The sequence below is a fragment of the Elaeis guineensis genome, chromosome 5 (assembly GCF_000442705.2).
Source record: "Elaeis guineensis isolate ETL-2024a chromosome 5, EG11, whole genome shotgun sequence".
In the NCBI taxonomy this organism is placed as follows: Eukaryota; Viridiplantae; Streptophyta; class Magnoliopsida; order Arecales; family Arecaceae; genus Elaeis; species Elaeis guineensis.
In genome coordinates this window covers 119326668-119349004 of record NC_025997.2, presented here as the reverse complement: position 1 = coordinate 119349004, position 22337 = coordinate 119326668, and the positions used below count along the sequence as shown (strand labels likewise).

The following is a 22337-nucleotide window of genomic DNA, read 5'->3' as shown; positions in this document are numbered from 1 at the left end:
TTTTACTTTATAACAACATAGTTATCAAATATATTTTTTACCTTTTTACTTTGACTCAATAGTAAAAATAAAAAAAATATTTTTTAAAAATTAAAAATCAAAAAATAAAAAATGTAACTAAACGCACCCTAAATTTCATCAAACAGAGACAACCAAATCTAGATAAGAAATGATTGTAAAAAAGCATTGAGTTGCAGCAGGTAGAGCACAAGTAACAGCCACAAGATGAGCTACAGAATCACAAATCCAAGATTATCCCAAAAACTCATTTCCTAACCACCAGTCATCTCACAACAGTCGGCTCTACCTAGTGATGCTTAAAAGAGCCTTTTAGAAAACATTTCACAGGTTAGAAAATACAACCCGGTATGAAGCAAGAGTTGGGATGTTGGTCAGCTAACACTTGAACTACCGCATATGTATCCATCCATACAGAAACTGTGCTCAACATATTTCTAGGATTAGCTTTGTCTTCATTTATTCCAATCCAAGTAGCAGTACAAGGAAAACATTCACCCACCAATCTACATACAACATCAAGCAGCAGTGTTCCCGCACTACAACTATGAAGCAGACGGCTACAAAGTAGATATACATAATGGCCTAGATTCAACACCAAAACCAATATATAAATATCCCCTACCCATATGTCGTTGTCACCAGTCACCATCTAGCAGTTTGTATCATAGGTTACAAGCCCTTGCAACTCAGGACCTTCCAATCGGGGATTATTTTCGAAGCTACATAACAAAAGGCAAAATCATGAAAAATACATAAATAGATAAAACAGCAGAAAGACACTAAAACTACTCTCTGGAGGCTGAAACTACCATTACCATTACTATAAGTGCATAAAACTATTTATTGTATTTCATAGCCAACAAAAATCAAGAAAATGCAATCTTCATTTTTGCAGTAGAGCTCAGATTCTCTTACAGAACAAAATTTGACTTGCTTAAAGGTCAATACTCAAAGCAGTATTTCCTATTTGTCAAGAGTTGCAAACAATTTTTGTGATGAGTAAACATTCAGAACACGTTCATTGGAAATGTGTTTATACTGTGAAATAAGAAGATGAATGGGAGATGTATAGAGCAGGAGATGTATAGAGCATTTCCTAGAAAGAGAAAACGAAGAAAGAAAAAAGGCATGCTGGGATGCAAGGCTTGTGCCACCACTGAGTCTAGAGAGGGTCAGATATTTGCAGCCTTAAGCTCATGTACAGAAGAAGCTTACAATGGAGCAGCCTTACCTTTACAACAAGGCCTGCCGTCTAAGAATGAGAAAACAACATTATGAAAATGTAGAGGATTTTGAGAGTACAACCTGATGATGCTAGACAGAACAAATTAATGTCCATGCGAACAAAGAGGCAACAAACAGCTTAGAGTTTAAGAAACATGCAGACTAAGTTAATTAGAAGTCCCAATTAAGTCCCTGTAATATGCCTAACCACGAAAAAGATAAATATGATAATGGAGGAAAAAGAACCAACGAAATTAGCACAGAGAAAAAAGAACAGAAAAGAAAATTTAAAAAGGAATAACACTGTGATCCCTAAAGCAGATCATGTATAGATGAGAAAATCTTTCAGTTTAGGTTTCAAAATAGAAACTTTCGGAGGATCCAAGCATAAATTTTCACCAATGAAGTAGTAATTCATTTAAAATTCATTCCTTCCACAATGCAACCACTATATTATCAGAATCTTGATCGGACTACCTTCGAAACCAATTATCCAAAGAAATCCTATCATTTTTCAATTGAAATTATATTAAGCTCTAGCATAACTTCCCTATGGATGACATGACAAATGATGCCATTCTGAGTCAGTATTGATCTAACACCATTTTCTTTTGGCACCTAGGAAATCTCAGATTCATCATATTCTGCAACTTTTTTGACATTGATAAATTCACATAATTGCCCAGTAGAATTTTACGTCTTTAAAGCCTGTTCTTTATATTTTTTCTAGAATTTCAAATTTTTCCAATCCTTCCTAGCTTCATTAAACTCCATAACTTTCACAAAAATCATGAAATTGCACAATAAAGTGGCCCCCTTTCAAAGCTGCTCTTAGCAGGTTTTGTATAGCATTTCCAATCCTTTGTACTTTGACCCTATGTGATCATCTCTGACAACTTACAAACAAGAGAAATCAAAATGATAAACAAGAAGCTCATAACATCAATTTGGTTGGCTTTACAATTGTTTCCTTGAAACCTACTTCTAAAAAAGCTACTCAACATTGGCATCTTTATACTCTTTTCACAAGTTTCTTCTGAGCTTTATCTGGTCTCTCAACCACCAATACTGGTCTAATACTCATTTGGACACCCCACTCTGCCCAGTTCTCCCAGGATCTTTCTTACATATGATCAAGCTGTCAATGTTGATACAACCATAAAACTTTAAAGGTTTTAAGCCATAATAAGATCAAACTAATTCTGAATTTAAGAAATGTACTTTTCCCATGCTACAGTAGAAACTTTAAGAATAGAATGTCCATGACAGTATGCAATCACTCAAAAAAAACCAGAGCCCCTGTTAAACAAAACTTCCCAATCCTTATCTTTATCCTATCTACCCACATATCCACAAAAGGTTACTCACAACCTGGATACTGCTTATTGCTTAAGTCACAAAAACAGAAGAACATGTACACACTTTCAGCTTCTTCCTCATGAAATAGACACAACAAAACATGGTAACGGAAGGAGAGCCCTTAATATTTCATCCCAAACTTTGCAGGAGGCACCAAAGTTCACATTTATGATGTTATAATAACATAATGATCATTTCAGCTTCTTTCTTACTAAGGAAAACATACTATAAGAAGATGGCGTGTTAGTTTTCACAACAGGTATCTAGCATCACATAGATTGGGCAGGTATGTAGCATCACATAGATTGTAACAAGAATACCAGATCATAATCAGTGAATTCTACAATAAACTTTACTTCAAAGGAATGGAGAACTGCCCATCACCTCAATAAATTTTGTCAAGCACATGATCCAATTTTCTAACGTCCTATAGAATAATTCTGTCTCCAAGCGAAACTAGCAAATGCTATCAAATACAATCTGAATTACTAGCAAGAAGGGTCCAGATTAGTGGAAAGGATTTCCCAATCACATATTCATGTCCTCCATCTCATCCATGACATATCCGAAATGCACTCCAACACTAAAAATCCTATCAAATATGCTAAGGGCCTTGGCGCCCCAGTACCCTCTAGATATCTCTATACCTAAGACAAAACTTTTTAAAATCCTTCAACACCTCCAGCAAACCTTCCAAGAAAAGACCGCTGACAATGAAAATATTCATAAGCACTGTACTGAACAAGATTGACAAAACTGGAAGTGCAATCTAATTTATAAATGGGGTCATCGAAAGATGATTTCTATATCTTGGGAAGCATGTCAGAAGCTCTACATGCAAACAAGTTCTTTCTAGTTAAAATGAAATGTCTAATCATATCATCAGATATGATTAACTGTTCAGATTGTTTGCATGCTCCATCTTCTTAAACTTGTAGCTGCCAACTCCAGTTATTGGCAGCAGACTTAATCACTTCTACTACATTACTACGATAGGGCAGATTAAGATGCAAGGATGGACACTGAAAATAACTAATATCTAAAAACTACACTTTAAAAATCAGAATAGTGGATGCTAATCATTTGAGCTAAATGAAAATAAAGTCAAGAAAGTTGGGAATTACTTGTTCAGGGGGATGTGTTCAAAAGGTCCAGAGGTGGGAATCGTCCCACAAAGGTTGTTACTTGAGACATCTCTGAAAGCACAAAGAAGTACATTTCATAAACCAAGCAAAATTACATTTAATTGACTCATAATAAGCAAATCTTGCCCATCTGATGCAAAGAGAGGTGCCAATACTGCTAAACTTACACAACTTTGAGACTAGAAATTCCAACAAGTTCTCTTGGGATTGGTCCAGTTAATTGGTTGTTATTGAGCCGTCTGCATAAACATACAATAAAATCAGCAATAAACCAGGAATACAAAAGTCAGACCAAAAGGACTCAGAAGACACGAAGCACTCTCACTATTGCTCTATTATTTTCTGCCCTCTACTTAAAGAATAGTAACTTTGTCAGATACACTTCAGCAGAATCCAACTGGTTATGATATATTAAAAGTTTGACACCCAAATGACTTGATGTGATGTGAGTGACGCCAGTAGAGAAAATACCAATAATGGATTGTATTCAGTTGCGAATCCATGTAAATTATTCTGAGTAGGAAAAAGGATAATATGAGAAGGAAAAAAAAAATATGAACTCACAAAAATACTAAAGCCTTCAGTTTGCCCAGTGTTGGAGGTATAGTCCCCGAAATGTTGTTGTTATACAAGTCCAAGCTAATCAGGCTCTTTAGGTTACCAAGTTCAGCTGGGATTGTCCCTTGAATGTTGTTTTTGTAAAGCTCCCTGTTTAAGTATCATAAAGATTCACATATCCAATATTAGTACATAAGCCATAGATATATCATAAACAACAAAGGACCTGCAAAAGATTGTGAAAAACCCTTGCATATTTAGAATCATAGTGCAGGAATATAGTCATGAGGTGCTACAGAAGTAAATTGAAGAAGATAGTTTCCATGAGAAGGATGAACACAAAGAATAGAAGAGAACAACTAGTTGATTGCAGATTGAGTAAAGGAGAACATGAATGTTCATTCTTAATATTTATTCAAATATTAGAACTTTATCCTAAAAAGCATTGTATATCACCCAAAGACGTCATGGACCAAGACATAACTAAAATAAAAAAAATTATTCTCATTAAAAGTAAATACATGCATTCTTGTGGTCCTGTACAACAAATTATGTTAAAAACCATCATGTCTTTTATACCTTCCTCTTTTTCACGTACTCATACCTGTACTAGAGAAAATCCACGAAATTTGCATCTTTATATAACTTAAGCACCCTCCCCCTCCTTGCAAAATTGTAGATACTATAGTTGCTTAGGTAAAATGAATCCACAATGAATTCTTATACAATTCCAAGTGGACTATTATGAATGAATCCACATTGATTGATCCTATGTAACAAATTCCAAGTGGGGACTATTATGCATAAATGTGTATTTAGGTGCACCTACAAAGTCTGGGAAAGGGATAGAAGCTTATAACAAAAACATGATAGACATCTTCTCCACAAATCCCACCATACAATGATCACTTCTCCTATGCTTATAAATAAGCCTCAAAATATCATCAGGTCACAGGATGTGATTGTATATATGTATGTGTGTATGAATACACATACGTACACACATACATATATAGATATACATGTGTGTGTGCGTGCACGCATGCGCGCATGTGACATGCACGTGCGAGTGTGTTTGCATTTCTACACGTGTGCGTGTGTGCATGTGCATGTAGCCCAATTTTAACACTACATGTATACATGTACATGCATATATATACATATAAATATATGTGCATGTATGTGTGCGTGTGATATAGATATGTATGTACGCATGTATTTATATGTGTCTGCCCCAATTTTGAAAAATGTGACATTTAGGGAAAAATGATACTAAATTAACTTTTACTGCCACTATTCAAACAAAATTCTGCATGTTCCAGAATAATGGAATATTTTCCTCTGTAGTATCATGTTAAGCATATTCAAGCTTCGCATAACATAAACCCAGTGATATTCTTATCAAAACTTGATACCTAGAGGATTCCTCTAAGGTGCTAGCTTTGTCTAGTTCTTATGTGCTCAAAGTAACAGGCACACCTCCTCCACTTGGATGAGGTTCCAGGTTCATACCTTGGGAGGTGTTTCCATAAGCGTTTGACCAGGGTATTTGTCATATCATTTTCTTTCAAATGATTGTTGATGCCCTCCCTCTAACATTACTAAAGGAAAGTTCTTCCTATCAGGACTAATCTCTCAAAGAATGCAATAGTTTATTTGTTACTATGTCTCAATTTTTTATGCTCTAATAGTCAATCTCAGGTTAAAAAATGAAATGCAAGTGTGAAATTAGGAGCCAGCATATCATGAATCCAAGAAAGCCAGACTCACTGTTCGTGCAAAGCCATATATGCTTTTACAAAGAGGATACTTACAGATACTGCAAATGCTCAAGCTTTCCAAGTTCGGCTACCAAATGGCCTGACAGATTAGAATTTCCTAAATCCCTGCAGAAAAACAGATATGAATATAAAAAGATAAATGTATTGCAATCTTTCCTTCAGTCTATCATACACCATGTTGCGATATTACAATATAAGCCAGCACATTAAACTAAATTGAAGTACGATTCTCAATCAGCATCCCATTCCTTCGCGTCAATCCGCTGGCCAAAATCAAAAAAGTGAACTCTTTGAAATCCGTTTCTCTATCTTTCGTAGTCTATTGCTTAAAACTCATCATAACAAACCAGAATACAGTAACAAGATACGTGCGACATGTCTTATTCAAATCCCATCAAGAATTCATGCTTGAAATATTTTCATTTGAAAGTTGAAGCATGTTATGAGCTCAAAAACTTCTTTCCCCAATTCAATAGAGAAAAATCAATTAGCAGCATCTTTAATAATGCAATCAAATACGATTCTTAATCCAAGCAATTTTCATTTGAAAAACTGCAACTTTGAGCATTTAATCATTTCAAAAATGTTGTTTTCCTTAATTCAATACAGAAAAAGGAGGTTTAACAATAATCCACGATTTGAATTCAAATATAATCATTAACCATCTCATCAGATACAAAATCTTCCCTCAATGAACTCCCTTTTCTCCATAAAAAAAAATTAAAAAAAAAAAATCATTCCTCGAATCGCAGCCAAGGGGATTCGATCGTGAAGAAAAAAGAACACAAATTGGAAGAATGATGAGAAGAAGAGGGAGGAGATGCCTACACTCTGGTGACGCGGTTCTCCTGGTTGCAGGTGATGTGGAACCAGGTGCAGGGGTTGACGAGCGTGGGATCCCAGCTCTCAAGGACGTTGTCGGGGTCGGAGAGGCTCCGGCGGAGGGCGAAGAGCGCGTCGCCCTCGGAGTTGGAAGCGGCCGGGCCGGCGAGGAGGACGGCGGCCACGGCTAGGGCTAGGGCTCGGGCAGCGACACCGGGTGCAACTGCCATCGCTCCGCGGCGAGGGGCTCCCGGAGAAGTTAGGGTTAGGGTTTCCGAGATCTCAAGGAAGAGAGAGGGAGAGAGTTGGTGAGAAATGAATGGGAGAGGACGAACGGTGGGTTAACAAGCACTCGGCCGGCCGCTGAAGAGAGAGAGAGAGAGAGAAAGAGAGAGAGAAGGGGAAAGAAAAAGGGTGTATATCTACCCTTTTTTTTAAGTTCTAATTAATGAGCGAGAGCTTGTTGGCCGTTGGTTTGGACGTTTTGGCTCCAGTCTTTATAGCGGTAGCGGTGTAGATAGATTCCTCGTAGAGTCCAACCCTGAGATCATCGCCGTTTATTTGTTGCACACTTAATAAGATTGATCATTCATGTATTGTACATGATGATCATAATGTGATGGACATTATGATGTATGTACTGTATGATACATGCAATCATGAATGGTGTTACATATGAATGGTCATAACTTTCGAATTTTGCCGTGGATGGAAGAAGAAAAATCATAACGAATGTAATTAGGCTGTTTGAAGTGAAATAATATATTTTTAAAAAATTTTAATTATTTTTGGGTAAAATATTTTAGTTTGGTTATAGGTATTGAATTGAAAATGATGATTAGAAAATATTAAGCTTAAAGATCTAAGCAAACATTTACATACTCACTAAAATTTACTCAAAATCACAATCTGAATTGATATAGGGCACCAAAAATCTTGATTGATTTGAACTAAGATATCGGAATATAAATTAGTACATATTGGTATACTCACCAAGATTTAATAGTTTTCTTTTACCATCTTAAATAAATAGATGTTAAAATTAATAGCCTGAAAGTATTGGGTAATCCCAATTTTACTATATCGACCAAATTATCAATATCTTATGTATCTATATATAGACATCTTAGTTCTTTACATAAGTTACTGTGTGCTATCTAGGTCGAAATGAATTGAGATCTAGGTTCATTTTGATATTACCAATTCAAAGGGATGATCGATATTTTGGGATCTAGAAACCACAACCAAATGTTGATTAAGATCATTTTTGTAATAAGATATTCTTGCTCCTCTCAATCACACTGATTTCATTTAAGATCATCTCATCCTGTCACCTTTTATCTCCCATGGTGCATGTATACGAAAGTTCTACCTAATTTAAACATCTTTTAAAAGATCTACAAAGTTTCTCTACCAAAAAAAAAGATCTACAAAATTTGTATTATATCTGTTTGCTTACAGTATGTCATAAATGAATTTTAGTTTGGGCTTTTCTTACTGGATCAAATTTGGGTTCAAATCCATAAATCGGTTTTTCAGTGTCTCTCAAATATATTTGAAAATTAGGGTTCTTGTTGATTTTTCTTCTCAAATATTTTTACTTTTACCATAAAACGACCTTTTCAATTACCCCACCAAAAAAACCACCTTTAACTAGAGAACAAATGCTTTGATGAGCACAGAACTTATATTTGTGATGTTATCTATTTTTTTCTTTCATAAATGACCTTGGACCATAGCCGTTTGGCACTATGCTAGATTTAAGAGTCACCAGACAAAATCTCATAACAAAAATTTATGCCTCCGCTGGACGATTTAATGCCTCCTCTTGCCTGCCGACATGGAATCTGAACGCCATAACCCCATGCGTGGACCACAACCTTTTCTTCCTCCAAAGGTCTTTTAAACCAGGCTCTGCGAGTCGTTCTTTGTATGCTACTTTCTTTGTCCACCTTTATGCCTCTTTGGAAGTTGGTCCATAGCATCAACTATAGGCTTAATTTGGAGGCAATTGATGTAATTAATGGTAGAGTAATCTATTCGATGTTAGGATTCTCCTCTGTTTTCTTAGTTTTCTTTGCGTTAAGTGGAGGTGTAAAACACTGAGGTAGGTGCGTTGGTCCCTGTCAGCATTACCTGCAACCTCTCATTCACAAGGTCAAGTGAATCCCACCAACTCCACTACTGAGTGGACTTGCTTTGGAACTTGTTCTCCTGCACTGCACTACCACCTTTGCCTGGCGAAAAGGCAAGAGTTGGGCAGAGTTACTAAAGTGATGCAGTTGGAAAGAGCATCTAACAACAGCCCTAGCACCCCCCCCCCCAAAAAAAAAAAAAAAAAAAAAAAAAAAAAAAAAAAAAAAAAAAAAAAGAAGAAGAAGAGGAGGAAGAAGAATCTGGAAGACAGATGTCCTCACCCTCTCCAAGGGGATAAAAGCCCAAAATTATTAGTCCACCATAAAATTGGTTGACCGCATACGATGCTTTCTGAATTAACATTAAAAAAAACCATTCAACGGTGTTTGGATGGCGAGGAAATGGAATATGATTAGGAATGCGGGCTTGGAATATGGTTGGGTTATCCTACCAGTCACCATCCAGGCTTTTTTTTTTTTTTTTTTGAAATGAGTTGACCCTGAATTGCCCCTTTATTTTCTCCTTTCAAATTTTCATTTCAATTCCCAATAATTTGAAAGAAACCAAATCAAGCCTTCGAACTCATTTATTTTTTTTCAAAATAAATTTTATAAAAAATTATTTTTTTAAAAAATAATTTTGATATATTTAATTTATCATGAAAAAATAGTTTATTACGTAGTGATTTTTGTTTGCTAGAACATTCATTTTCTTGAAAAACTATATAAAATATCTATTATATTTTTAATAAATATAAAATTATATATTTTTACTTCCAAACTTTATATAAATAATAATATCATATTTATATTTATATAAATATAATATAAATATATTATAATATAATATTAGATTATAATAATTTATTATATTAATAATATATTAATATAAATCATATATTCTACCAAAGAAATATAAACGATATATTAATATCACTATTCAATATCATCTTAATCATCTATTGATATTTTATAAAATTTTTATCATAAATTTTATTTTTTTTAAAAAATTATTACTTTCTAACCCATAGAAAATCTCAAAATTCATCTCCTCTATAAATTTCTGCTTTCTATGACATGTGAAAAATATCTTTCATATAAGGAGAGATTTTTTTATTTTCTCTTCTTAAAACTCCAATCAAATAAGACTCCAATCAAATAAGAGAACTCTTATCCACTTCTCAAAAATTATCTCTTCTCCTCTCTTCTCTGTGAACCAAACAAGCCCTTAATATTTTTCTCTTCAGTCCTCATCACCAGCTAACAGACATGGATGACCAACTAGATGTGAAAAAAAAAAAAAAAAGGAAAAAAAGAAAGGCATACTGCTGCTTCACTGATCAAAATGTAGAACACGTGCACAACCAGGCAAGCAAACTCATAGAAACTGGCCCCACTAAATAGTGAATTTAGTACAAAATGACAAACAAAACTTTGTTGTCTCTGCGAGTTCAATCAGAAAGCAGCAACAAACTTCATATTTCAGAGGAGAGTGCATAACTGCCTCCTAGTTTTAGCTTCCACCACAAATACAACTGCCATATTACCATGTGGCAAAAAAATCTTTGGTGAACCGGTACTAGTACTAGATGGTAGATATAATTACAAATGGCTTAGAATGCATGAATTGTACAAGGCATTGCATGGACAGCACACTCATCTGCTTGGAGTGATCACAAAAGATGACACATTCTGATTTAGACGAACCAATAAAATGGGGGCAGGTCATGTGACCGATCGGACCTCTTTGCTTGGGACCTCCACTTTAACTTCTGTCAGCATTAGCCCCCACAAACTGCTGCTCCTGCTGCTCATGATTATTTCCACCTTCTTTGAATTCTGACCGTGACTCAAATGCAAAACGAGTAACACTACTATCATAGAATTCTCGATCCCACTGACCGATGAAATCGGGTTTGGACTCTGGTAGAGGTGTTTCATCGGCCGCATCTGGTGACTGATCAGCAATTCTTGGTTTCTTGAGTGGAGAAGGGTCACCAAGGCAGTCCTGTGAAGCCGATGGAGATTCAGAGGGTTTTTGACTTTCCTCCGTGGATTTAAGGGCACCACCTAGCTTCTGCTGCTCCTCGATTATTTTCTGCAGGTATCTCCCCTGAGCTTCAATTCTCAGCTGCAACTGTCTTTGGACCTAAAATGATTGAAAATGTTAAAAAAGTCAAACAGTATGATGGTGAGCATGTCCAAAGTATGACAAAGTACGAAGCCACAATCAGATATCAGAGGCTCTACAGGACCATGGCGAGCTAAAAGATTTCATAGTAGCAGCGATTCAGAGATGAAAAATGAAGAATGAAAATAAGAGGGCAACAGATATATAATAAAGGTCGCTTAGATTTGCATGTATACCATCTGTCATGCAATATTCACAGGCAATGGCAATCAAATCTAGCCTGATCAGAACTGAATTAAATGTAGCATCTTGAGTCGAAGAAAACCAAACAACATCCAACATAAATGAGCAACAAGGCCAGCTGGCAAATAGACAAACCTCAAGTTGTTCATGGAGCCGCTTCTGAACCTCCATTTGCATCTTCAAAGCTTCACTGATCTGTACTCCTCTGGAAGATGAACAGGACCATAGAATGTTACCAAGATTACGTGCCTCACCAAATGAGTCATATGTATTTACAGATTACATTCCTACCATACAAGAGTCCGGCAGTAAGTAGACTACTAACATAAAGACTACCCACGAGACTAATTTCAAGTTCAATTGCCAGTATCAGAAGGCAGGTGCAGTCTTGTCTACTTAACTGGTTACATCTCCCCAGGACTTTACCTGCTCAAGCAGTAGTAATAGGAACACAGTCTCTCCCGAACCATTTATGACAACAGGTCAACAAAAACAATAAAACAGGACATATTCCCTTTAATCAAGATTTGTACCTACTCAATTTTTTTAGCCAGCAGTGATAAGTTTTTCAGGAAAGCCCAATAATTTTCAAGAAATTGGGAGAACCACAAAAAACATACCTAAATAAATAAAAAATTAAGCCATTTCATCATTAATCAAAAAGGTTACTTACGATGCGGAATCCATGCTAGAGAGTGAATCACCAGAGTCCTTCTTTTCATCTTTTGAACCTACAATCAGCATGTCCTTTTAGCGTGGACTTGGTATTTTTGTTCTTGAAGAAAAAGTTTTCCAACTCAAAAGGTTTTCAAGTAAGAGCTCTGCACTAAGAATTTGGCAGCAGAAGCACACATCAAACATAAGAGAATAATCTTACCATCAGTCGGAGATTCTGGTAGATATTTTGCAAGGCGGTACTTCTACAAGAACACCACAAAAGAATCAGCAAAGTTCGGCTCGTCTAAAAGGCATTAACCTCTCTCAATTCAAAGCAATTGCCCATACCTGTAAGTGGCTCTTTACATGATATATTGTAATTCCAGGTACACCCATTACTCGCAGAACCCCTTTAGGTGTTGCTCCTAAAACCATAATCAAAATAAAAATATGAGAGAACTGTCTTAAAGTCAGCAAAGTCAGCAAGGTCTTAGAATTAGAAACAAAACTGAAACATTTGATCTACACAATCCACATATTTAAGAGGAAATAACAGAGATGGAATGAAGTACCACTCAGACATTAATCAGCAGTTAATAAAAAGTAATACAAGGCTTAAAATCAGTCCAAGATGGAAAATGTATCAGATGAAGAAAAAGGGTGTCGAGATAGAATGAAATTCTTATACCAGAGATAGTGAACTTTGAAGGAGCTCAGGTTATTTCTATTCAGGAGAAAAAGGGCGATGAGATAGAGTGCACTTCTTAAACCAGGGATGGTGAAATTAGAAGAAGCACAGGTAATTTCTGTTCAGGATTCACATCCAAAGTCATCCATAATATAAATCTAAATATGACCATAATTTCATATAGAAAAAGAAAATAAAAATGTTTATTGGTGCAAAATATAAGATATGCTACCAATGACTTGAGGCAATTTGAATTACCAAGTAAATTAATTTACACCAGATCTCAATGATTTACTACCAGCAATAACTTATATAAGCAACAGCATTCAAAGTCACAACTTCACCAAAATATCATAGTCGGTAAATCTGAACAAGAAAAGCACAAAAATGATGCACCATGTGCAACAGACGCATAGCTGAAGTCATTTTACAATAGAGTGATACTGAGAAGTGGATTTCTAAACCACAAGCACCTTTCTTGCCACAAAGTAAATACAAGAGATTCATATTGGATCTTCAACACATAATCAAACTAAAAAGTGTTTAAATCCTAATGGAAGGATTTAGCCAGTAAACCTAGTACAATATTTGCAGCAGAAGGTTCCAATCATATGTTCATCATGCAGCAATGAAATCATTGTACAAAGGTCATCCAAGTCAGTATTTTTCTAACACGATAGTTATCCATTCAATATCAAAACCTTAAGAGCTAAATAAATGCATGTCCTGAACAGCTGACATAGATAGACTGACATATTTAATTCTTGGAGCAGCTATTCATGAACCTTTTTTCCTCCTATAAATTCGAAAAAAATTATAAGAATTTGGAAAGTAAAACTTCTGATAAAGACAACCAACATCTCAACAGAAGTTTTTGTACAAATACAGAACATCTAAACAATTAAAAAGTGTTGGACTTTGAAACATTGTTATACCTTGATTTGGGTTCTCTTTCACTTGTAGGCCACATTTTAGACCAGAGAGAGAGAGAGAGAGAGAGAGAGAGAGAGAAGAGGGGGTGGGGAGAGGGAGATGGAGACTAAATTAAAATTAGCTTAGAACCTATCATGGACTTGCTTCGTATAATAAACAAAAACCTGATGTTAGCTAATGAAGGTTTAATACAACTGTTTTATTTTTTGCCTACCCTTTATTCAGCAACTGTTTATGATGCAGTCATGTTCACAAAATCAAAAGAACTTAGCTTGACAAAACTGGCCCAATAATGTCAGACCAGCAGTTCCACATCCATCTCCGTGCAACATTTCTTAGTTTCTTAATATCAAGAGTGTCAGCAAACAGTTTAGCTGTTCTTCAAAAAGTTAATACTAAACATGCAGCCAAATATAGCTGATAAATAAGTTAAGAAAAACCAAATCCATAGGAGGAGAAAACTGACAAATAAAATGTAGGTAAAAGTGATCATATTATCTGGCAAAATAGCAAAGCCTCATAATACCAACTTACAGAAAATACAAAAAATATCCACAACCATTTTCTTAAATGACATCAATCAATTGCAGTAGGTTCTGCAAATCTCTAAGATTAGTGAAAGCAAGAAATACCCCATTCTAGGGAAATCTTAAGAACAAGCATCACCTGATTACCAACCAATCTTTTGGCCCATCTTCAAGCTGACAAATCATAAGACCACATTGATCTATGCTCTCATACACAAGAAATGCATCTTATAATGCATATTCAATCACAGTCAATATTGACCATGCCTTGGCAAAAGGAGACAGTGAATTGTTGCTATGGCTCAGGATGGAGGACAAAGTGCAATAAATGATGGCCTCTTAGATATTAAAAGAAATCTAAAAGGGGAAGAAAAATGAAGAATAACAGAAAGATTGCTGACAGCAATGAGTTAACTAACAAAACCTTTGATCTCTCATTAGAAAGAAAAGAAAAGAGGTCTGATTTAAAATACTTAATCAAAAGTTTTACCACTCCTCTTAATAAATCACATATTTTAAGATGACTTAATACAACATGCTAATGCAAGAACTGACCAATTACAATGAGAGAAAAAGTGTCCGCTTGTCAAGCTTTGCTTATCGAAACATCATGCAACCTGGCACACATCTATACAGAAAACATTTACATCTATCTGTTCACGATAACAGATTATGATGTAATGATGTAAACAGCTAAGAAAAGCAAATCCCTTTTGGTTCTACATCAATTTGCATTTTCCGCAATGTAGTCTAATTTTCTAACCATGGACCACAAAGTAGTCTAATTTTCTAACCACGCCTTCAGGTTAACCAGCTGATCATCAGGGCCCTTGTTGCTCTGAGAGCCTTTGGAGTTTTCACATGACAAACACTTCATTAGATGCTATTATAAAAAAGAAGGGTTGGTTATAAGACATAGGATGTAAAGCAAGGGCTTACACCAATTACAAAGTTCGATGATAGTGGTTGAGAAAATGAAAACCTAAACATTGAATGTGATCTACAAGGCATAAAATGCCAATGTGCAGAAAATCATATGTTTTGGACTTTCGAGGCTTCTGAGCTACGGATTAGATCTGGACAAACAATGTTCCTTTACCACAATAACAGAATGGAAATTAATTTGGGAAAACAAAGAGAAGCAAGGCTACCAAGGTGCTTTAAATAAAGCTATGATTGCTTGCATCATATACATTTAATAAAGGAAGAAAGCTTTGCATTCTAAGTTCCACAATCAATATGTAAAATCCTACCGATTCAAATGGCCACAATTATCATCAACACTAGCTAGCTCCATGCTATTTAATTACACATTTTCTCTCTTCCATGATGATAAGGCTACAGCTATGAAATATTGGAAAGTTTTAATGGCATATACATGATCACATATTTGCAACAATGTTACAGTAAACGTATCTCACAGCAGTATACTTAATTGTGACAATGTCTCAAAACATGCACTATAAAGCTATCATTTTTCGGTTGTACCATTTTAATCTATAAATCACTTTCACTGAATTGAAAATACCCACTATCTGGTCCACCGAGTTGTGTGATTGCATCAACAAAACGGTCATGAAGATCTGATGTCCATCTTAATCGTTGTTTCCCACTTCCCCCAGAATTAGTTGTATTGCTTACATTCGATCCACCCATAACTCCAGCATTAGCAAGTTGCTCAGTGCCTTGGGCCTTATGTGGAACCATGGAAATAGTTGAAAATTTCTTTGCATGGTACATGGTGATAAGACTGCAATTTAGAACATCATAATATATTAAGAAGATAATCCAGGAAGAAAAAAGCATAAACACATCAAAGAGAATCTGATGTCAAACCAATGCCTAAAGCTAGTTGATTATCCTTCTATTTTTCAAAACAATGTAGTGCAGTAATTAGAAAAAAAAAGTAGTCCCCCCCTCCCCACCCCTCCCATTTACTATGTAACAATTAAAAGCAGGAAGCCTGTTATGGATTAAGTATCATCTCTGACAGCCTTATGTGAATAATAGAAAATCACTATCTTCAATTACAGCATTTGGCAAATCCAATCAATTAAAATTACAAGAAGTCTCCTTCCAAATGCATCTACTTAAATAAATCTACCTAAATAATCCAATTACCAAGAACAGAAAGATCATATCAAGTCGCTTGTGGAGAAAATTATGAAAGCATCACAACTCCAATTACATAACACTAAAAAACTTCAATATAAGCAATCCAGAGTACAATAACTTAATTCAAACAAAGCGGTGTCCAAGCAAAACCATGCATTAACGCACCACTTTCATCAGATGCAACTTAGGTCTAGTTTCACCACCAGTAAACTAAAGAAGAAGGCTTCTCGCCTTCGGTGTATTACCATACAACACGCTAAAGAAATACTAAAATAAAATAACGCAATCAAAAAGAGAGACAGATTAGCGTGGAATCCTATAACCGCATTTCGAGGTTGCCACAAAGTCCAAAAAATACTAACAACACAAAACAAGAAAAGCAGAAAACGGCGGAGACCCACAAGAACCCCGGTACCATGACAAAAAGTATATGCCTTTATATTCGTAAAAACTCACTAAAAAGACAAAATTGAGATAAAATCATCAAAAGAATTGCAATCCAAAAGACTAAAGAAGCACGTCAAGGGACAAGTCCATAAAAAAGGAGGGGAAAAAAAAAAAGACGATTTTGATAGAAACCCACCTCTTATAGAGGCAATTCGCTAACTCTCTTGACTCCTGATCCAGCACCTCCACAAGCCATCGATCTCCACCTTCACTTCCAGCTCCCGAAATCAAAATCGCCTCAAAAACCCCATTACCCACCCACGAATCCCTTCAGAACCCAAACTTTCCGATCGAAACAACCAATTCACAGCATTACAACGCAGATCCAAGGAACGGAAGAGGAAGAAACCGGACCAGGAAAGCCGCGGGCCGGAGCAACGAAAGGTGGACAAGATACGTAAAATTGGATCCCGGGAAAGGGAGGATGGGTGGGGCTTGAGAAGGGAAAGGCACGGGTTCAGTCGAGGTGGAATTCAGACGAAGAAATCGAGGCGGGGGAGGAGAGACAGACAGAGATAGGGTTTCCGTCCCGCGGCCGTGCCCTAGTTTTCCGCGAAGGTTTTACTCAGAGCACGGTCCCCGTTTTGGGAAAAAAGTACCGTGCACGAGATGGCGTGCCAGAGACGGCGGTATCAATACCGGGGGATTCCGGCACTCGGTGGCACGGCGGGGAATTTTGAAAGGAGAAGAATCTTGGAATGAGACAAAAGAGAACGGGAGCCGTTTCGGGGCATCATTTTGTCGTATTGGGGGAGTATGTTGATATAAATTGTGGAGAGATGACACTGGAACGAGGTCCTATTTAGAAACATGGGAACAAGTTGGGGAGGTTTTGGTCCGGCGATGACGATTGGTGCGGGAAAACCGCCCATGGAAGTCAGAGAAGGTTATTTTTCATTAAAAAAAAAAAAAGTTATTTTTTATTAAAAAAAAAAAAAGTTCGCTAGAGGAAGGGGTTGAACCTTCGACCTTGTGGTTAACAGCCACACGCTCTAACCGACTGAGCTACTCCAGCGTGACCGGCAGACCTTGTCTAATCATATTTATTTATTAATATTTCGTCTTGCTTCAGCCCATCTGCAAAGACAGCATCAGGAGTTAAAATCATAAATATATTTAACATAGACTAGAAATTGAAAGACAAATTGATGCTGATGAAATTTATTTTTTTAATATTTGAAAATTTATGGAGATAAGTATTGTAAGTGTGAGACAATTGGGCAATATTCATTTGTTGAAAATCAACACAGTAAACGTAGGTTGATATAATGGCAACTTAACCTACTTAATAAAAACTCATCGTCATAGATGAACCATGATAAAGATGTATATACAATTGCACAACCAAGTCACTAATAGCCCAAGTTGGTCATGATTAGGGCATTAATTATTAAAGTCTAGTTCTATAGAAGGTGCCAACTAGTAGTCTAGTACAATTGATAATCACTAGAGTTATTATCAATAACCTGGTTTGAGTCCCATATTATCTGATTTTGGCTAGTTATGCATCATAGTTCTTAAAAAAACTAATAATTATTAGGATTTAGAGGGTTAGAGGCATTGGGGGAGTGCTATCCTATTTCATAGTGCATACTATCCATCAAAAGAAAAAAGAATAATATTTTTCTTCAAGCATAAAGGAGAAAAATATTGATCGGCATAGTTCTCAAGCAACATGCTAAAATCTTATATTGTATATATCCAGAATAATATAAAGGATAAATTATAAAAACAACTCCTCAATATTAGCCTAATTTTATTGATGGCCCTTCGACTTTAAAAAACATCAAACCAGCCCTTTAAATTTTTGAGATGCTTCAAAATTGATCTATCGTTATTTCTGCTAATGGAATAATGTCATGTGCCCATTACATGATACTATCCCTCCTCCCTCCTCTCTGATTGATTTTCTCCTCCTTCATTGTCAATGTCCCTCTTTTTCCTCCTCTTTTCCTCTCCTCCTCTTCTCTCTCATCCACTTCTCTTCCTCCACGACCGTGCCTTCTATTTCCATCCATTCCTTACTAGTAACCCCTATTTCCCCCTTTCCTTCCTCTTGAGTTATTTCTTCTCCTCATCCTCCTTCAATCTCATCTATGAACCCTTCTTCTGCGTAGTGGCTCCCTCCACTTTCAATTATTTTTTGTCGATGACTTCTTCTTCCCACTCGTCCTCTTCCTCTTTGTCCATTTCTCCTTTTCATCTTCCTTCAAGCAGCCCATGAGCCCTCTCCCTCCACGATGGTTCCCTCTATCTGTTGGGAATAGTGTCCCAAAGCCAATCGTCAGCCTGTTGATGGTTGTGCTCTTTCCTGTATTAGTATATGAATTATAAATAAATAAAAATTATTTTGATATTTTTTTATCACAAATTATTTCATTTTCTAATAAACTCCTATGTTGTGGTGAAGTTCTTAGGACTATTTAGACTCAACAAAGGAGGATTTGTCGTTTAGTCCTTAAACCTGTTCGCGATTAAATGATACGTTGTTACCAAGAACAACAACGTTTATCAAGCATAGGTCGTTGTGTGCGATATGGGTTGGTTGTCCTCTTAACCAAGGAGTGTAGAGACACTGGTATGGCATACAGGTGAGATGTAAGGGTACATCTGCACTGAACGTGACCGACTCCGGAGCTTTTTCTGCTGTCAATATTTGCTCCGATGGGATATGGGTATAACTGTCCCTCTGACTGAGACCGCCACGGTGACTTACAAGCAACTCACTGTACTTAGGCATTGGACTACCTGAATTTCTAATTCAGTGACAGAAGGATACTGGGTGTAGTCAAGTACTTGACTTGTCGGTGCGTGTGTCAAGATGGGATTGACCACTCCAGTTCAGGAGCTGTGTACAGTCGTATTTCAATTTAGCAAAATCTTGGTCAGGGTAGTCCTAGTGAGAAGTCACAGGACTGTTTGAGTTGAGCACGATTCAGATGATCTAATCAGGGTTGACAGTTTAACCCTGAGTCATCCTAAACACAGGGGTCAAAAGGGATGAATTATACAGTAACCATATTCACATAGGTTCTAAGTGTTGCGATTGCGACTATTCAACCTATCCGGACGTCAGATACCATTGCTAGATGGTCACTTCGATTAGTACAGAAATTGGTTCCTGTGCTACCGGCTTAGGTTCAAACGTGCGGGGTCACACACATTAGAGATTCCTATCTGATCTGATGGCTTGTGAAGAGTCCTAATGCTCGTGGACTTTGAGTCCTACATGTCTGAAACTCTGTGATTGAGAATCAAGATTATCTAATCATGAGTTTCACATATTTTGGGTACCGGGGTCAAGAGTCCCATTGATTTGAGACTTTTTGATCAGGGTTTCATATCGATGGACTCTGATGCCCGATTGCCAATCGGATTTGGACTCAGTATTTATGAGAGATTTAATTAGTGATTTGATTGCTAATTAACTCAATTTGATTGAGTAATTATTTTTAGATCAAGTCCAATTGAATTGGATTCAGTTGGGTTTGACCCGATTAGGTTAAGTGTTGACCTAATCGCCAAGATGGTTTGGTCCCTGATCTGATCAGGGGTTGGGCTTAGTCAATTCCTGATTTGATTAAAATTTTATTGAGCCTAATTAAACCGAATTAAGTTGGATTTAATTTAGCCTAATTGTGCCTAACCTATTTTGATTTGGTTGGTTCAATTAGGTTGAAACCATCTTTTGAATTCTCTCCCTGCGCCACCTCACTCATTTGCGCCCATTTGAATTCACGAGAAACAACTTCTCATGAATTTTCTTCCATGAAGAAGCCTTCCACGCCTCTCCATTTGTGCGCCATTTGGATGGATAAAGATGGTTGGTTGGCCATTCAAATTCAAATGAAGTTTGAATTTGAATGGGCAACTAATCCATGCGCCACCTAGCCTTATCCATTTGTGCGCCATTTGCTTTACACGAGAAAGAGTTTCTCGTGTAAACTCTCCACGCACAAGGGAGCCCACGCCCTTCTCTTCTCACGCCAAGAGTGGATAAAGATGGGTTGGTTAGCATTTGAATTCAAATTTGATTTGAATTCAAATGAGCAACCACCTATCTTTATCCTCTCACGCGTTTAAGACGTGTCTTGCATTGTTTTAAAAGTGAGAAGAAGGTGGGGCGTGCGTACGAGATTTCTGAGAAAGAAAAGTGGGCGTGAGGAAGCTTTCTGTGTGATTTTGAAAAGTTCAAAAATTTTGAGAGGAAAGAAAAGAAAGAGAGTGGGCGCAGGCTTTTCTGAGAGTACCCTAGGGTTTCTGCTTAGGATTCGGAAAGTGAGAAAGTGAGCTATGAGTGTCGTGAGTCCACAAGATTTTAGAGAGAGCTTCATCAACTTCTCAAGTACATTTGCTGATGATCCGAAGCATCCAAAGAGTCGGCAGATCAAGATCGAAGGAGTTCGATCAACATCGACCGTCGAAAGGGTTCTGCAACGAACTAGCATTCGTGAGGAGCCGATCAGACCAGGAGTTTCGTGTGGACGATCCGTAGAGGCCAGACACACTGTGTGACTGCATTACGATGATCAGACCCTCCCGACGATGATCAGATTGCGGCGATCGACTATCCGTATGAAGGTAATGTGTTCTGAACACATAACAGTAAAAGATTTACTATAGAATTCAAAATTTCAAATTTAAATATATGCTATATATATCATATTTAGATCCTTGTGTAGGGTTAATACATATTAATTTTAGATTAATTAATATTTTTTGCTGTAAAATAGTAATTTTGAAAAAATTTTAAAATTACCGTTTTACCCCTGCATCCAAATTTTACTTCAAATGGTATCAGAGCGAGTTTTAAAATATGATATACATTTGCATACGTAGATTAAGTAGTAATCTAAAAGTTTAAATTTAAAATTTAAAATTCAAAATTTGAAATTTGAATTTTAAAATTTGTTCGAAATTCAAAATTCAAAAATTTGAAATTCAAAATTCAAAATTTGAAATTTGAAATTCAAAATTCAAAATTCAAAATTTGAAATTCAAAATTCAAAATTTAAAATTTAAAATTTGTTTGAAATTTTAAATTTAAAATTCAAAATTTAAAATTCAAAATTTAAAATTTGAAATTTAAAATTTTAAAATTTAAAATTTATTTAAAATTTGAAATTCAGATAGTCCGATACCAAAGCATAGTGAGTTGCTTGCAAATCACCATGATGATCTCAGATCGGAGGGACATTTATACCCATATCCTTCGTGAGCTACTCTTGACAGTAGAGTGCTCAGCAATTGGTCACGTTCAGTGAAATATACTTCTATGTCTCACTTGCATGCCATGCTAATATTTTCACACTCGGTTAAGAGGACAACCAACGTACATGGCACACAATGATCTATACTTGATATAGCTATCATCCTAATAATAGTATATCATTTGATTATGAACTTAAGGTTTAAGGATTAAACGATATATCTTCCTATATCGAATCAAATAGTCCTAAGGACTTCATCACATAACAGGAGTTCAAAATGAGATGTACACAGTGATGAAAAAATTAAATAATATTTATTAATTTAATAATTTATATACAAT

General features: G+C 36.2%; 2 protein-coding genes and 1 non-coding gene across 4 annotated transcripts; all 3 read right to left on the bottom strand.

Moving 5' to 3' along the window:
- Nucleotides 1–452: 452 nt before the first annotated feature.
- On the bottom strand, nucleotides 453–7290 carry LOC105045498 (leucine-rich repeat protein 1). The gene is made up of 6 exons (XM_010923792.4): nucleotides 6917–7290; nucleotides 6122–6193; nucleotides 4314–4457; nucleotides 3917–3988; nucleotides 3729–3800; nucleotides 453–740 (listed from the first exon to the last, which is right to left on the bottom strand). Exons 1-6 carry the CDS (start codon nucleotides 7138–7140, stop codon nucleotides 671–673), a joined length of 654 nt encoding a protein of 217 aa, XP_010922094.1. The 5' UTR covers nucleotides 7141–7290; the 3' UTR covers nucleotides 453–670.
- A 3133-nt stretch (nucleotides 7291–10423) lies between these two features.
- On the bottom strand, nucleotides 10424–17355 carry LOC105045497 (myb family transcription factor PHL7). Of its 2 annotated transcripts, none has more exons than XM_010923791.4 (7): nucleotides 16923–17355; nucleotides 15757–15974; nucleotides 12425–12501; nucleotides 12297–12339; nucleotides 12093–12150; nucleotides 11555–11624; nucleotides 10424–11194 (listed from the first exon to the last, which is right to left on the bottom strand). In XM_010923791.4, the coding sequence occupies exons 2-7, from the start codon at nucleotides 15962–15964 to the stop codon at nucleotides 10811–10813; spliced, it is 840 nt and encodes a 279-aa protein (XP_010922093.1). In that variant the 5' UTR covers nucleotides 15965–15974; nucleotides 16923–17355; the 3' UTR covers nucleotides 10424–10810. The 2 variants fall into 2 exon arrangements, with proteins under 2 accessions (XP_010922093.1, XP_019706361.1); XM_019850802.3 differs by having other exon boundaries at nucleotides 15753–15974; nucleotides 16923–17115.
- A 372-nt stretch (nucleotides 17356–17727) lies between these two features.
- On the bottom strand, nucleotides 17728–17801 carry TRNAN-GUU (transfer RNA asparagine (anticodon GUU)). Its single transcript has one exon. It is a non-coding gene; the product is annotated as a tRNA-Asn (tRNA).
- Nucleotides 17802–22337: the final 4536 nt, after the last annotated feature.